The sequence below is a fragment of the Hyaena hyaena genome, unplaced genomic scaffold (genome assembly GCF_003009895.1).
Source record: "Hyaena hyaena isolate Hyena2069 unplaced genomic scaffold, ASM300989v1 scaffold_65, whole genome shotgun sequence".
In the NCBI taxonomy this organism is placed as follows: domain Eukaryota; kingdom Metazoa; phylum Chordata; class Mammalia; order Carnivora; family Hyaenidae; genus Hyaena; species Hyaena hyaena.
Window position 1 is genome coordinate 682,032 of NW_024080697.1, and position 17,688 is coordinate 699,719.

The 17,688-nt window shown below is 37.0% G+C and overlaps 1 protein-coding gene across 11 annotated transcripts in view; it reads left to right on the forward strand.

Annotated features, from left to right (window-relative positions):
- The first annotated feature begins 248 nt into the window (after positions 1–248).
- LIN52 (lin-52 DREAM MuvB core complex component) overlaps positions 249–17,688 on the forward strand; it is a 146,501-nt gene continuing 129,061 nt past the window's right edge. For 10 of the 11 annotated variants that reach the window (XR_005528466.1, XR_005528468.1, XR_005528465.1 and 7 more), the window contains exons 1-5: positions 249–297; positions 5,032–5,106; positions 6,808–6,845; positions 9,305–9,371; positions 11,006–11,089. Coding sequence is in view for 6 of the 11 variants with exons in the window: in XM_039232337.1 (XP_039088268.1) it covers positions 267–297; positions 5,032–5,106; positions 6,808–6,845; positions 9,305–9,371; positions 11,006–11,089 (295 nt within the window). In the remaining 5 variants the exon portion in view is untranslated. Of the gene's footprint in view, positions 298–5,031; positions 5,107–6,807; positions 6,846–9,304; positions 9,372–11,005; positions 11,090–15,036; positions 17,022–17,688 lie in introns of those variants that run through there. The other variant, XM_039232336.1, reaches the window with a different exon arrangement.

The following is a 17,688-nucleotide window of genomic DNA, read 5'->3' on the forward strand; positions in this document are numbered from 1 at the left end:
AGAACCCCGATTGGCCACAGGTATGTCGGCGGTCCCACCCCCTCACCGAAGAAAGTAAATAAGATTCTTCAAGAACTTTGCAGTCGCCCCACCTCTACCACTTTGCGAGGGGGTGTGGCCAGCACTGGAGGCGGGACTAGGCAAAGACTGCCCTACGGGGCGGGGAAATGAGACAGGGCTGCGAGTTGGGGATAATGGGCTTTCTCTTTGGGGGCGTGGCGTATGCGTCCTTGCTTTCCCGCCGACGGTTGGCCACGTCACGTGACATGGGTTGGAAGATGGCGTCTCCCACAGACGGTAAGAGCCGGCTTAGAGATCTTTCGGCTGCCACCTCCTTCTTTGCTCTGATGGGGACTTCCACTCTCTGCCTGCCCCTCAAACTTACACTTTTATTCTGGGGCTCCAACCCTTTCCTTTCGACTTCTTTTTCTTAGGATGCGAATGCGTCTTCAAGCTCTCCTGTTCTTTACAGCAGCTCCGGAGGTGCCCTGTTTCCCCTCTGCGTACCAAGGGGGTGGAGGAGGGCGCCCTGGTGGGGCCCATTCCACCCAGAAGGTCGGGGGTCGCCCCGGCCTTCCCCTAACCCCATTTGGGTGAGGCAAGGCCGAGGAGGAGATACTGCTGGGGGGAAATGTGATGCTTTAGTGTAGTTTTCTTCTCAGGGCGCCCTATGGAAGGGTCGATTCTCTTCTTTTTGAGCATCTGGAAAGATTCTTTCAAACCCTTACTGGAGTTGGTACTGACCTATTCCCGGAATTAAGCCACAAGCAAAACCTGATATTCTCGTGCCTCGGTAGTTGGGACCATTGCCCTGTCTTGGTCCCTCCCGTCTTGGTGCCTTCCCAGAGGAAGATGAGAATTGAGCTTTTCAGTGTAGCCATGCACTTATCTCAAACTCTCTTGCTTCTTGTGTATGTGTTGTTTCCTCAGGCTGAGTGAACGATTTCTTTCTGTCTATATGTTGTCGAAGATGCAAGTCACTTCACATAGTAAAATAAGTGGTTTTGGTATATACGCATTCTTCTGCACTCCGTTCTGCCTTGTTTATGATTTTGCAGTCATTTCTGAACTAACTTAATTTTTGCTTCTACTGCCCCCAAACTCCAGTCCATTTCGTTGTTGTGTTTGGAAGGAATCTTGGAAGTTTATTTCAGGAATAAGGAAATTGAGGCCAGGAGACCTATTATTGAGTTCCCATTGTATGAAAGGCAAAATGTTAGGTGCTTTGGGGGAAGAAGAGATTAATCAATCATGTAAATACTTTTGCACTTTAAGGTCTCATTTTATATGTCACTTCCCAGAGGTTTCCCAGAACACGGGTATCTGGAGTTGCCTCTCTTCACTACTATTATTCACTATCTCACTACCTTCACTGTCAGCATAATTATTCTGTTAACTTTGCCCCTTTCATGTTGGAGTATAAATTCCAAGTCCGTCTTGTACATAGTTGGATCCCAGAGTTTAATGCACACTGAGTGTCTGGCAAGCGGTAGACCTTCAATTAATATTTTAATCAATGAAATGTTAGTGTCGGGTTTCAAGTTTAACTTAGTGTTGGGTTTTTTGAGCACAGGTGCCTACTGTATAAGAAATTATGGGTGTTCAGAGTCAAAAAATATTCCATCTCCTGCCTGGATGCTCTCCTAAAATGTCTTTCTTGCCAGAAAAAAGAAAAAGGACGTTTATAAAGTCATCTAAGGGAATGGGGAGTTATTGTTTAATAGGGTACAGAGTTTCAGTTTAGGATGGTGAAAGTATTCTGGAGATAGATGGTAATGATGGTTGCTGAACAGTGTGAATGTTTTTAGTGCCACTGAACTGTACCCTTAAAAATGGTTAAAGTGGTAAATTTTGTTATGTATATTTTACCAGAATTTTTAAAAGATCAGCCAAGTGATAGAAGTAGAAGTAATTGGTATTAAATTTTTTAGTTTATTACTAAGTTGTTTTTATGTTTATAAGTTTTGGAGATTTTAGAGTTTTGTTTCTTGTTTTTTTTTTTTTTTTTTCTTGTTTTTTTTTTTTTTTTTCCTTTTTTTTTTTTTTTTTTGGTTAGGAAGAATGCTGGAAACATTTTTTTCCTTTGGTCTTCTAGCCATCTCCATAGTCACTCTATTTGCACACTTGATTTTTTAGTTTTCATGCTTATCTTTTACAGAATTATATCCTTCACCTAATCTTTTAATCTGACAAAAATCAAGTTGAGCACTTTGAACTTAAATACAGCTTCTAAATAAGTATCTTATCCTAAAATATTCCACTGCCTAGCTTTCTCACTTGTTTTAAAGTTTATTTATTTTGAGAGAGAGAGTCCATGTGTGAGAGAGTGGGGCAGGGGCAGAAAGAGAACTTGAGAGAGAATCCCAGGTAGCCTCTGCCCTGTCAATGCAGAGTCCAACATGGGGCTCAAACTCATAAACCGAGAGCTCATGACTCGTGCCAAAATGGGATGCTTCACTGACTGAACCACCCAGGCTCCCCTTGCTTGTATCTTTAGTATTTTTCTTGCCTCTTTCTTTAAGATTTAATTCATATATAGGTCATTTACTCATTTGTCTTTTTAATGCTAAATTTGCTTGGCACTTCTTAAAAAAGGAGAACAGAGAGGGGTGCTTGGGTGGCTCAGTCGGTTAAGCATCTGACTTCGGCTCAGGTCATGATCTCATGGTTCATGTGAGCCCCACGTCGGGCTCTGTGCTGACAGCCAGCTCAGAGCCTGGAGCCTGTTTCATATTCTGTGTCTCCCTCTCTCTCTGACCCTCCCATGCTCATGCTGTCTCTCTCTCTCTCAGAAATAAATAAAACATTAAAAAAAAAAGTGGGGGGAACAGTGGAATTACTTAATGAGAGTAGCACTTACAGCAGATTCTGAGTTATGCCCCAGACTGTGGGATCATAAGGCCACCCTTCTTTGTTACTGGATCCTATTCTCAGTAAGTTCACTTCTGTTAAGATTGAACATTAGTAATAACATTCCTTGGGAATTTGAAAAGTGGCATGTTGTATGTTACACACAGCTTTTCTTTGTTACCATTTTTGGATGCTTTAGTTAAGGTAATTTATTAGGGTTGAATTCTTTACCAATTAGAATGCTGCTGGAAATTCCCTTAGAATATTTGGAGGAAAATATTCAGTTTAGAGAAAAGCACATGTTTATTGTTGTTATTGTTGTTTTTTAAGTAGGCTTCATAGCCAGCGTCCAGCTAACACAGGTCTTGAACTCATGACCCTGAGATCAAGACCTGAGCTGAGATCAAGAGTCAGGCGCTTAACTCACTGAGCCACCCAGGCACCTCAAGGAAAGCACATGTTGAAACGTGTTATATATATGTACATTTTTCAGAGCATGAGTCCACAGCCCTTTTTCCCCCAGGTTTCCAAGGGTGGGACTCACGCAGAAAATGTTAAGAACCACTGTTTAGATCATTAAATGAACTAATTTATGCAACTGGCTAGCACACTAAGCACACAATATTTACTCAACAAACGTTGTTATTAATATTCAGCGCCTACTGTGTGCCGGGGCAAGACATGCGAAGAAATGGTAGGTATAAAATGGTATGGAAGAATTAGGCAGAGGCTGGATCATGAATCAGGCAGAGGCATGATTTTTTTCTAGGGTATGGCATATACAAAAAGCTGAAAAGTGACATGAACTAATTGATATTTTTTTAAAAAGTCAGTTCTGGCTACTTTGTGGAGAATAGATTTGGGTAGGGAGGGGAAGAGGTAAGAATAAAAGCAGGGAGAACTGTTGAGATGCTGCTGAAGTACTCTGGGAGAGAAGTGATGGTTCCTTGGCTAGTTAATTTGGTTTCATGGTATATTTTGGAGATGGAAACTACTAGACTTACTAATGGATTGTAATGGAAGGGTGAAGGAAAGGGAGGCATGAAGGATAGATGACATCTGGATTTTGGTTTGAGAACTGGGGTTCATGGTGGTTCTGTTTCTTGAGGTGAAGATGGTTTTGAATGTATTAGGCTTAAGGATTTCACACATGTAAGTAGAGACAGATGTCAGGAGTTATTAGAGCTCTGGCAGAGGAGTTTGTTAAGTAGCCTCCTAGCTATAACTCTGAAGTTCTGGGAAAATTGGGTCTGGAAATATAAATATGGAGTTATTGACATGTAAATGATGGTAAAGACAGGGCTAAATGAGATCTCCTTAGGAGACTTAAGGGAGAGAGTGAAGCCAGCCTAGGGTGGTGCCTGTGTGGAGGAGAATGAGGAAGGAGTCAGTAAGATAGGAGAAAAATCAGCAGCATAGTGGTTTTATAGAAGCTGGAAGTAGAGTTTTTCAAGGAGAGTGATCAGTGCGTAAGTGCTGCAGAGAGGTCACATAATAGACAACAGAAGTGACCGCTGGATTTAGCAACATATGTAGTCATAGATGACCTTGACCACAGCACTTTCCATGTATGCAGGAGCAGAAGCCTGATTGTCATGGATTAAGGAGAGATGTGAGGTGAGGGAAGTGGAGATAGCAGGATAGACCACTCAAGAACTTTTGAAATGAAGGAGGAATAAGGAGGTAAGGGGGTCACAGGAGAAATTTTTTTTCAAAGGAGAAATTCTAGAGGAGGCTTGCTTGCTGTTGAGGATGAGCCAATAGAAAACATGGCAATTAATTGTGTAAGAAAGATTATTCAAGATGATATCTTTGACAAAGCAAGAGAAAAATGACATCCAGAGCTTTGCAGAGGAGTATGTCTTTCTTGGGAGCAGGGACACTTAATTGGGGGAAAGTCTAGAGTATGAGTGAAGATACAGATGGGTTTGTTGATACTTATTTTTCCTAATCCCACTAAAATATTGCTCCCAGTTTACAGACCAGAAAAGCAAAGTTGATGAAGGAGGATGATTTATTTGTATAACATCATGGCCCAGTAGTGTCAGTAGTTCTAGAACTCAGATTTCTAAACTTCCAAGAGGGGGTTCCAGTTTGTTATGTTCTTTGAGTTTGAAATGTTATAAAATGTAAATTAACATGTTTTGTGTCTTCTTGGCTCATCTGGATGTTTTGTTCTAGGGACAGATCTGGAAGCATCTCTGCTAAGTTTTGAAAAACTTGACCGTGCCTCACCAGACCTTTGGCCAGAACAATGTAAGTTTTGGGTTTCTTGATATCAGAAGCAATACAGGAGAACCAGTCCTATTTGGAGAGAGATTTTTGAAGTTATCATTTAATTGTAATGGTTAAAATTTTCATTTTACTTCACAGGGAATAGATTAAATTCTGTGGTCTAATGTTAAGAATAGTTTTTTGGTGGTTTAACTTTTTCAGGACACATGTGACTCAGGAAATGATAGACAGCCTTAAAAAAATTACATCTTCTAATAAGTTCAGACAACACGGAGATACTTAAAGTATTTCTTCACTTTCTTTACTCACTCTTATAAAATCACTATTAATAGTTTGGTGCAAATCCTTTTGGCCTTTATAATGATTATATAGATAAATAAATACATATATTAAAAGTATACAACAGGATTTTTTGGGTTGGATTTTTGTTTTTGTTTGTTTTTGGTATAATGTGTTATATGTACGTGGTTGGGCTAATAATAGCTTAACTTATTCCATGAAGTAATTTATTAATGGATCTTTCCATATTAGTAGGTCTTAATCCTCCTGAAGTATTTCATTATATAGATACACTATAGTTTATATATTCCTACCCTATTTGGAAACCTTAGATCCACTGTTTGATATTATAAACAACTTAATGTGTATCTTTGTGCACATGGTAGAGGATGGCTGTGTGTGAGAGAGCCCATTTCCCCAGATACTAGCCATTATTCGATTTTACTGATATTTATTATCTTTAGTTCATGTTTATTAGTGAGATTGAACAGTATTTTATTTTATTTATTTATTTATTAATGTTTATTATTGAGAGACAGAGACAGAGTGCAAGTGGGGAATGGGCAGAGAGAGAGGGAGACACAGAATCTGAAGCAGGCCCCAGGCTCTGAGCTCTCAGCACAGAGTCTGATACAGGGCTCGAACCCATGAGATGTGAGATCATGACAGGCTGAAGTTGGATGCTTTACTGACTGAGCCACCAAGACGCCCAACAGTATTTTAATTTTAAATATCTGTATCTATCTTTCTGTTTCCTAATGTGATTCTTCCTTTGAGACATTTAAATAACATTTGGATTGACAGAACAGCATACCTAAGAAGAAAATTTAAATTTTTTGGTAAGAGATACTGTATATCGCTATCTTCTTCAACTAACTCCTGATCCTTCTAAGTTCAGTTGAGGCATTAGTTTCTTTGAGAAGGTTTTCCTGTCTACCTCAGTCAGATACAGATTTCTTTCTTTCTTTCTTTCTTTCTTTCTTTCTTTCTTTCTTTCTGTCTGTCTGTCTGTCTGTCTGTCTTCCCATAGCACTTGGTATCTTTCTTGGAGCACTTAAAAAATAGCTACTGAGTTTCTCTCCTTTTCCAGACTATAAGCTCCTTGAAGACAAAGCTATTTTCTTTTTTTTTGTTTGTTTGTTTAAAAATTTTTTAATGTTTTTTATTTATTTCTGAGAGAGAGAGAGTGACAGTGTGAACATGGCAAGGTCAAAGAGAGAGGGAGACACAGAATCCGAAACAGGTTCCAGGCTCTGAGCTGGCTGTCAGCACAGAGCCCGATGCGGGGCTCGAACCCACAAACTGTGAGATCATGACCTGAGCCGAAGTCGGCTCAACCGACTGAGCCACCCAGGCACCCTTATTTTCTTTTTATTATTTGGATCCTCTGTGTCTGGGGCACTAAAATATTTATTGAGTAAATAATGTGTTCTTTCTTTTCAGTACCAGGTGTTGCTGAATTTGCAGCTTCCTTTAAAAGCGTAAGTAATATTTCACTTACCTAATGAAGTTAATCCAGTGTTTTACTCCTTAGTAAAAGCCTAAATATCTATTTCTTTATTTGCAAAAAAAATGTCATAGGCTTCAAATCAGTTTGTAGCTACAGCCCTGGAAATCTGTTTGTATTATCATCATGCTGATATAATGTCTTCCTCTGTCCAAATGCTCTATTTTGGCATTTTGACCTTTGTCTATTAGCTGCTTCTCTCAGCTTGAAAGCTTTTAAGTTAAGGCAGTTGAAATATTTAATGTAACACTAGTATTCTTTTTGCCCAAACCATGATTTTGAAGCTTTTCTCTTTTGTTTATGAGATGCATTATGACCTTCAATTATACTTCCTTACAGGAATTTGAAATTCCTCAGTGGCTCATCAGAAACCAAAGTAAAACATCCATTAGAGCTACAACTTTCTACTTTCAGGGCAGCAGACCCTGAAATGTTTTCTTTTTTTGTATGTGTAGGGTGCTGAAATGCTTTAGAAGTTAAATAAACAGTACATTAGAATCTACCCCCCAAACCAAGAATACACTTTACACACTGTATGTTAGCCAATTTGACAATAAGTAAATAAGTAAATGTATCCAGAGTTTGAAAAAAACATACATTGTAATGTCTGTTGCTTTGTTCTCTTCACTGGATCCTTCCCCTACCTCTGATACTCTGCATCAACGCATCTGGAGTGTGTCCATATCGTCTCTATTTTTTTGTTACATAGATGATTCTCATACTCAGCTAGGCTTGAAAACTTGCCAAAAGTTATTTGAAGAATTGGCTCTCTTTCATATTTTGTGTGTTTACTTTTCATAAATGAAAAGATAAAAGTTCTAAAGTTTTCTAAAATGTTACAGTAAAATGAAATTTGAAGTGATGATCATTATAGTTTTCTCACAAATTGAGGACTACTTCTTTAAAAAATTTTTAAAAATTATTTTAATCTTTATTTTTGTGTGAGAAAGAGAGACAGAGACAGAGCATGAGCAGGGAAGGAGCAGAGAGAGAAGGGGACATAGAATTCCAAGCAGACTCAGCTGTCAGCATAGAGCATGAATCACGAGTTCATGACCTGAGCTGAAGTCAGACGTTTAACCTACTGAACCACCCAGGCACCCCTCTTTTTAAAATTTAATTCAAGTATAGTTGACATATATTAGTTTCAGGTGTACAAAATAGTGAATCAACAATTACATATATTACATTATCATTGACTATATTCCCTATGCTGTACTTTTCATTTCTGTGACTTATTTACTTTATAACTGGAAGTTTGTATCCCTTAATCCCCTTCACCTATTTTGCCCACTCCTCTCCCAACACAGCCACCAGTTTGTTCTCTGTATTCACGAGTCTGTTTCTGTTTTTTGCTTATTCATTTATTTTGTTGTTATTTTTTTAACTTGTATTTATTTATTTTGTGAGAGAGAGCATGTGAGCATGAGTGAAGGAGGGGCAGAGAGAGGGAGAAAGAATTCCAAGTAGTCTCAGTGCACTGTCAGTGCAGAGCTAAACATGGGGCTTGATCTCCTGTGTGATCATGACCTGAGCCAAAATTAAGAGTCAGACACATAACCAACTGAGCCACTCAAGCACTCCATGTTTTGTTTGTTTGTTTGTTTTTAGATCCCACATATAAATGAAATCATGTGGTATTTGTCATTTGTCTTTCTCTGACTTATTTCACTTAGCATGATGCTCTCTGGGTCCATTCATGTTGTTATGAATGGCAAGATTTCATTTTTTTTATGGCCGAGTAATATTCCTGTATGTGTGTGTCTGTTTGTGTGTGTGTGTGTGTGTGTGTGAGAGAGAGAGAGAGAGAGAGAGAGAGAGAGAGAGATCTTCTTTCTTTGAATCTTCTCTGCCAATGTTACTTGCTGATTGTCTCAAGCAGTTCAGTTGGAATCTTTTACCAGAACTGGATTTCAAGTAATTTCTTTCATTGCTTTACTAACCTCTTATTGCATGAAACAGTAACAGTGTTCAGATTTTTCTTCTTCTTCTTTTTTTTTAATGTTTATTTATTTTGACAAAGAGATCAGGGGGAGGAGCAGAGGCAGAGGGAGAGAGAATTCCAAGTAGGCTCCACACTGTCAGCACAGAGCGTGACATGGGGCTTAATTTCATAGATTGTGACATCATGAGCTGAACCCAAATCAAGAGTCAGATGCTTAACTGATGGAGCCACCCAGGTGCCCCCAGACCTTTCTCCTAAGACAATTTCTCTGAGACCAGCTATAAAGATGAGCAGTATTATTTTGTAAAGGGACTCTTTGTAGGCCATATCTGAATCTAGAGAAATCTGAGTTTTTGAAATTATAATTTGCCAGTAGTTTTGAACAATTTGAAGGCTGTATGACAAGCTACTTTTCTTATAAGAAGGAAGATTATGATCTTTTTACATTATGTATGCATCTCAGTGGATATATTCTTAAATTTTGACAGCCTATTACTAGTTCTCCACCCAAATGGATGGCTGAAATAGAACGTGATGACATTGACATGTTGAAAGGTAAGCAATTCTGGTGACCTCTAATAGGTCTGACCTCTAATAGGTTCTAACCTGACATTTATGCTCTTCCACAAACCACCTTTCCAATTTTTCTCTCCCTAGTCTCTTACGAGTATTCTCTGCTGTAGTCAGACTGCCTCCTTAACCAAGCTGACTCATGGCTCTTCATGTTTGAATGCTTGTCCCTGTTTTTCCATGTGTATAAATCCCTTCAATTCAGGACCCGTCATAATGATTTCTGCTGCTTCTAAATTAACTTAATATTAACTTTATTTTGTATAATGCTACACTTGACAAAAGCATTCACATAAAAATTTCCCATTTAAATCTCCTGTGAGTTAGGTATGATGATGTCTAAGGTTCAGAAGTTAACTTAACCAAGATTTATTAGAATTAAAATTTAAACTGATCTTTTAAGTCTACCCCTTTACCACTTTAACATAAGTGCCTTATTTAGGATTTACTGCTAAATATTGTTGTCAGTACTATTAATTGATAACCTCTTAGTGGGTTAAGACCTGTCTTTTAGTTCTTTCTATCCCATCAACTTCTCCCATAAAGAATACTATAAGTAGTGAAATGAATATTGTTGTTTGATAAATGACTTGGAACTCAACCACAAAGTAGAAATTTAAATTAAAAAACATTAATTTTCCTTGATTTTGCTCTACTTTATTTAATTTTTATCATCCTTCTGGTGATAAGATTCATGATGGTTGTAAAGTAATAGAATGAAATTAAGATAAAAATCTGGCATTCTTGAGCTATATAAGAGCTGAACAGATCACGAAAGTCTACTTATGCCAGATATGGATAATGAGTGTGGCATGATAAGTGGGAGAAAATAACACCTTTATTTGATTTCAGAAGTAATTCATTGTCCTGCGTGAAATGCTTAAATGCAGATCCCCTCCTCCAGCCATGGAAAAATTGTCTCAAAGGCATCTGGGTTCATTGTTACACTGTTCCAAACAGACATTTATATAATGTCCCATCAGTATGTGATTCCTAAGGAAACTTTACATCTTCAATAACGGATTATAGCATCATGTTCCATGCAAATTGACTGGTGTCTTGAACATAAAAGGAATTGTGTGCTATTTAAATGAAAATCTGGTGGACTAAGTTTTTATTTTAAGTATACTGCCTTTTTATCTAGTAAACTTAAAAAAATCTATAGGACTTTGGTTTGAAGGTAAAGTTTGGATTAATGTTTAGTCCCTGTTTACTAACTTAGGGAAGTGGGGAACGGTAACAGTTTTGTTGCTATCTTATTATTATTTGGAATAATGGGGACTTATAAATGATAGTGGAGACAGTGTCCATTTTGCAAGACAAAGATCTGTCTGTGAGACTTTCTCAATGCTGTGTCATATCACAAGGTTTCATATTTTAATGATGTGTTTATTTTATGTGATAAATAAGTTCATCTGAAGCATTTTGTAACAGGAAAAATTCACTGATTTGTGTGTGTGCGTGTATAAGGAGAATGATTGAATGAGAAGAGATCATTTTCTACTTAATAGATAAGAATTTAGCTTGAAAAGTTTTAGAACAGGGATTTCCAATATGAATGGATTGTCACTAGAGAACAGTAGAAAGAAATGGTATTGAAATAAATTATTCTGTTTCAGAACTGGGGAGCCTCACCACAGCTAATTTGATGGAGAAGGTACGAGGCCTACAGAACTTGGCCTATCAGCTGGGGCTAGATGAATGTGAGTACCCATACAATCACATTTATTTAGGGTTGCAGGTTGTATATTTCATGACGAGTTCTGCTGTAACTCAGAAAGTATCTTTATTAGGCATTCTGAAGATAAGGAGTCACTATAATCTAGTGTGCTAGATTAAGTTTATGGCATTATATACTGGAATAATTACAGAGTTTACTCAATAACAGGTTTTTTTTCTCTGTATTTGAGAAAAGTTTAAACACTTTCAGTTTAAAGCTATAGAATGTCAAATCAAACTAGTGAAAGAGGGACTTTATTAGTTTGCATAAATCAAAATTTCAGGAGTAGAAATAGCTTTCAGGTCAGATCTTTGACTTTTAATGATGTCATTGGGATGTGCTCTTATTCTTGGCTTTTGTTTTGCAGCTCAAGGCTCTTGCATTAGCCTTGTTCTTTGAACTAGCACTGGGGAAGGGGGCCAGAAGGAGCTCCACTTTATATGTCTTTAAATCTTGTAATCCTAAAATACAGAACATCTTTTATGAACATTCCAAAAGAAAGATCCTGGGGAGGACTCAGACTGTTCCATCTTGATTCATATTTATTTTAGAACCACCCCTTTAACCAGTTTGCATGAAACACTCTGATGGGCCAGGCTTGGGTCCTGATTATAGACACTGTTTAGAGGGGTTAGTCTGACTCAGATCACATGGAATGGGAATAAAGATTGGTTCCCCAAAGGAAAGCCCATATAGATTATATCTCTTCCCATACTGTATTCATTATAAAACTGGGAAAGGAATTGTAGAATTTCTTACTTTTTAAGTGAAAGAGGAACTCAACATAATACTTTGTTCTCAATGGGTATTTCCTGAGACTTCTTTAATCCACAGTTGTGAGAGGCTACAGTAGTTTATAATTTTCTTCAAACATACAAATTTTGCTTATTGGAACAATCCCAAAAAAGTTTCATAAATTGTTTTTCTTTTTTATATAGAGGATTTGTTCCTATTATTTAAATTAGTGCCAAATTCGATATTTTACTTTAAAATTAAATTAAAATTTATTTATAGCAAGCAAGGAGAGGAGTAGAGTGAGAGGAGAGAATCCCAAGCAGGCCCCATGCTGTCAGTGTAGAGCCCAACTCAGGGCTCTATCTCATGAACTGTGAGATCATGACCTGAACCAAAATGAAGAATTGGGTGTTCAACCAACTGAGCCACCCAGACCCCTGTAAAACTTCTAATTTTTGACTAATAGTCATCACTTCCTTAGGCCTCTTTATCTTTTCTATATCTCCATCACTGTCATTTAACAATTGGCTTTCTTTTACCAAGAAAATATTTTCATCACTTCATGAATCAAGGAGCGGGAAACAACAAACTGCTTTGAAATATGGTTGCTAGGTGGTCTACTAGGTTTACTCATTGTTATTTAACTTTCCTCTGTTTTACTCGTCATTTATTTCTAATTAAAATATATGTTTTGGCAAATTTACTATTTACAACGTATATCATGGACTTTCAGGGTTTATAATGAAAAGGCAAATCTGTGATTATTCATGAATGCAAGGTTGGTATCATAAAGAAGATTCTTTTACTAGGCCTGGATAATAAATGCTGTAACAATCATAATAATCCTTTATTTTGAGGTGCGGGGTGGCTCAGTCGGTTAAGCATCCAACTCTTGGTTTTGGCTGAGATCATGATCTCACGATTTCAGGAGTTTGAGCCCCACATTGGGCTCTGTGCTGACAGTGCAGAGCCTGCTTGGGATTCTCTCTCTCTCTCTGTCTCTCTGACCCTCCCCCACTCGATGCACTTGCGCACGTGAATGCGTGCTCTCTCTCTCTCTTAAAAATAAATAAACTTAAAAAAAGATCCTCTCTCCCTCTGCCCCTCGCCTTTGCTCATGCTCTCTAAAAAAAAAAAAAAAAAGTAATCCTTTATCACTCTGTGTCAGTTTTTTTAATGAAGTTTTATGTTTATTATATCAAGAAGACGCTCTGTTGCCAAATTATTTATCCGCATTATTATCTCTAGTTGTGGTTGAAACTGCTACATTTCTTCTAATTAGCTTTTCTGCTTTCATACTGAGATAGATAATAGTGTTTTTCCCCATTTTTAAAAAATGTGTTTTATATATTTTGAGAGAGAGAGAGCATGCGTGCATGAGCAGCAGAGGTGAGGCAGAGAGAGGGAGAGAGAGGATCCCAAGCAGGCTCCGCATCTTGAGTGCGGAGCCTGATGCGGGCCTCCATCCCACGAATCTCAAGGTCATGGCCTGAGCAGAAATCAAAATTAGTTGGATGCTTAACCAGCTGAGCCACGAAGTAGAAAAAATAGAATAATGACCTCATGTTCCCAAGACCCAGCTTCAATAGTCCATATACGGCCAATCTGTTTCATTTACACAATCTCCCATAATTTGTTTAAAGCAAATCTTAGGTATCCTATTACTTCATCACCCAATAACTTCATATATAATTCCAAAAATCAAGGTCTGTTTCCCACTTCCCCTAACCTTTTAAAATATAACATATAACCACCATTCCGGGGCGCCTGGGTGACTCAGTTGGTTAAGTGTCCGACTTCAGCTCAGGTCGTGATCTCACGGTTCATGGGTTCGAGCCCCACGTCAGGCTCTGTGCTGCCAGCTAGGGCCTGGAGACTGTTTCAGATTCTGTGTCTCCTTCTCTCTCTGACCCTCCCCTGCTCACGCGCTCTCTCTCTCTCAGAAATAAATAAAAACGTTAAAAAAAATAAAAATATAACCACCATTCCATTACTGTACCTAAATATTTTTAACAAACTATTGTCAAATAGCTAATCAGAATTCAATTTCCCTTGTTGATTTAATAATTGTCTTTATCAATTGTTGGCTTATTTGAATTAAGCCTTAAATAAGGTTTATGCACTGTATTTGATTGATATATCCCTTAAGTCTCTCTTAATCTGTCATAGTACTACCTCCCTTTTCTTTTCCCTTACCATTTATTAAAACTAGTTATTTGTTGTGTAGAATTTTTCACATTCTGGATTTTGTTTACATTCCTGTGGTAGTGTTTAATATGTTCATTTATCCCTTTTTTATTTCCTGGTAGTTAGATATAGAAGCCTGCACAGATATAGCGTGAACTTTTATTATTTTGGCAAAGAATGTTTCATAAATGGTATTATATATCCATCCATCAGAAGGTGTATATGTCTGCCTATCTCTCTTTGTGATGTTAAAATTAATTAGTTGATAAAGGCGTTGTTAGCCTGAACTATTCTTTGTAAAATTCTCTTATCAGCCTTACAGCAGAGTTTTAGCATTTTTTGGTAACTGCCTTGTTCCCCTGTTGCCAAATGGTGATATTCTAATTCTGTCATATTTTTGTGACTAGCTAGAAGTCTTCTATAAAGGACTTTATTTTATCAACTATTTTTTATTACCTTGAAAGCTATTTTTACAGAATAAATTATTCTTTTACTTTATCGGTTTTTAGAACTAAGAGTTCCCTAAACATCAGTAAACTTTATTTTAATGGATTTCCGCAGAATGAGAAATTTGGTGTGGTTTGTTTTAGTTTTTAATCCACAGAGTTAAAAACATTATTACTATTAAGTGTTTGTACTTCTAAAACTTAAGACTCTGGAGGTAGAGATTTGCAGTCACCTAACATAGCCACCTGAAGCACTGAACCAAAATTCCAAAACAGAAATGCTCATTTCTGCCATATGAATCCCATGAACACAGCTGAGATTTTTCAGAATTTCCTCCTGGTTCAAAATTCAGCTTTATTTCGGGGTTTCTGTATCAGTGCTTTGCAACTCATTGTCATCTTCTGTAATCACAAATTAACTGACATACAGAAAATAATTTTAAAGTTTAGAATTGGAAAGATTTATATTGATATGTATTGGACTTCTTGGGTATAGTCAATCTTTATTTTATCATATATGGTGTGTTTGCATAAAAACAAGATCTTTTTTTTGTCCTTACAGATTATTCATCTACTCTAGGGGTTGACATTTACTTGAAACCCTAATCTGGTGTTTCGATGTCTCAATCCTCTTTCCTGCATTAATTGAGAGGATGACATGGATGAAAAATAAGCAGTAGGAACTGATGAATCCCCAAGGACCAGTGATCCTGTTTTCATGCAAATATCTGCACTGATAAAGATGATGGAAAGAAAAAAAATGCAAAAAATATCTGTCCTCAAAACATGATTGTTTGTCACCTCCCTAGGGCATTGTTAAATGTTAGTATAGAAATAATGTGTACCTTCTAGGGTTGATAATAACTAGATTGTGTCTTTTGGAAGATGAACCATGCCCTTTGATTCAGTATGTGATTATGTGTCAGATAACCCTTTTGGTATGGAGATTTTGTGGAGTGCAGTAATTTTTTGTATGGGCATTTATAGCTTGTCATGATTGAGGTCCCTTGGCTTGATTTGAGCTGTTAATTTATATGAAATTCTCATGGAATATATAGAAATATGAAAAATCATAAACTACCTTACTATATAAAGAATTTCATTTCTTTCTGAGTTCAGTGTCCCTCTTGTTTTGCTGTAGTACTATTGCAGTCACCTAACCAGTCTTCCTACCTCTCAACTACCACATTCCAGGCCTTCTTGTTTACTCTTCTCAGATTAATTTTTCTAAAGTATCATTTGCTGCTTTTGTCTTTTGCTCATTAGTTATTAGTAGTCCTTTACTGACCATGCAGTCAAATTCATACTCTAGAATGTCATTCAAAATCCCCTTCATTCTGGTCCTAGCTGAATATCTAGTTTTCTTACTTTTTCCCTCCCAAAATACCGTACACTGTTCCTGTTTGAAATAGTCACTCTTCCTGAAACACTTGCCTATCTTTATTCTATCCATGCTATTCCTTTTTCTCAGAAAGCTCTCCCTGACCTATTTCTAAAATTAGAACTTTTATTAATCCTTCACTATTTAGTCCAAAATTTACCCCTTTCATTAGCCTTTCCTTTTCATTCCTGATCTAGAAAGTGAGCTGTCTTTCCTCGCCCCCTAAATTGCCCCTGAAGCAGTTCATTTGTTCCATACTACCACTTTGGCAGATTTTTTTGTACATGTTTTATCCCTTAGATTGATTATAACTCTTTTAGGTAACAATCATAATTTGAGCTATCTTTCTAGAGTATCTGGCATATAGTGAACAGGCATTTATTTGCACAGTAAAGTATTTGCATACTAAAATGTGAATTTGCTGATTGAATGATAACTGCTGATGACTTCAGGTGAAATGATGAAATTTCTCTAGTGAAATCCATTGACTTAAAACTGAAAAAGTGGAAGTTTCTGGAAATTGTTTTTTCTGGATAGTTGGAATTTTAGTGATAAGATGTAACATTTGAAGGTCTTGTAATATCTGGAATCTTTCCTATAATGGCTGGATGATCAACCAAATGTAGTAAAAATAAGATGAAGCTTGTTGGTGATGATTTGGTTTTATCTTCTCCTTGAGCTTTTACTCCATCACTATTATGATCTGGACATGATCCTGATTTAGTCTTTCAATCAGTCCATGCTTTATCCCTAAGACCAGTGGAACTAGGGGTGCCTGGTTGACTCAACTGGTAGAGCATACAACTCTTGATCATGGGGTTGTAAATTTGAGCCCCACATTGGGTATAGAGATTACTTAAAAAATAAAATCTTAAGACAACAACAACAAACCAGTGAAACTATTGTGAATCCTATGGAACAGTGATTCTCAACACATTTACCTTTTAAATAAATTTCATCTCTTGTCTCTGAAGGCTAGAATCCTTTCAGTAGTCCATGCAGATGAGCTAATTAATGGCTATATTCAAAATATTTTTAAATAGAATGTGAAAACTGGGAAAGCAAAGGATCATGCCATTTGAAACAAGGCTAAAGCTTGGGACTCTGATGCATTCTTTTTTCTTTTTCTATCTTATAAACAGCTTAGTTGAGATGTAATTCACATTATACAATTCACTTATTTATAGTGTACAATTCAGTGGTTTTTAATATATTTAGAGTTGTGCAACTATCACCACAGTTTATCTCCAAAAAAAAACCCTGTCCCTTTAGCAGTCATTCCTTACCCCTTACCCCTTCGGCCCACACGTCTAGGCCATCACTAATCTGCTTTCTGTCTATGAATTTACCTATTCTGGATGTTTCATATAAATGAAATCATACAATATGTAGTCTTTGTGACTGATTTATATCACTTAATATGTTTTCAGTGTTTATGTTGTAGCATGGATCAGCACTTAATTTCTTTTTATGGTTAAATAATAATCCATTTATAGATATATTTATCCACCAGTTATCCACATTATACTTACCCCCACTTGATGGACATTTGGATTTTTTCTATTTGACTAGTATGAATAATGCTGCTATAAACATTTACTTACAAGTTTTTGTGTGGATTTACCTTTTTGTTCTCTTGGGCTTGTAACCAAAGTAAAATTTCTCAGTCATATGATAACTCTACATCTGACATTCTGAGGAATTGTCAGACTATTTTCCATAGTGGCTGCACCATTTTACATTCCCACCAGCAGTGTATAAGCGTTTATTGTTTCTCTGTATGCTTGCCAGTACTTGTTTTTGTCTTCAAAAAATTATCATCCATCTTAGTGG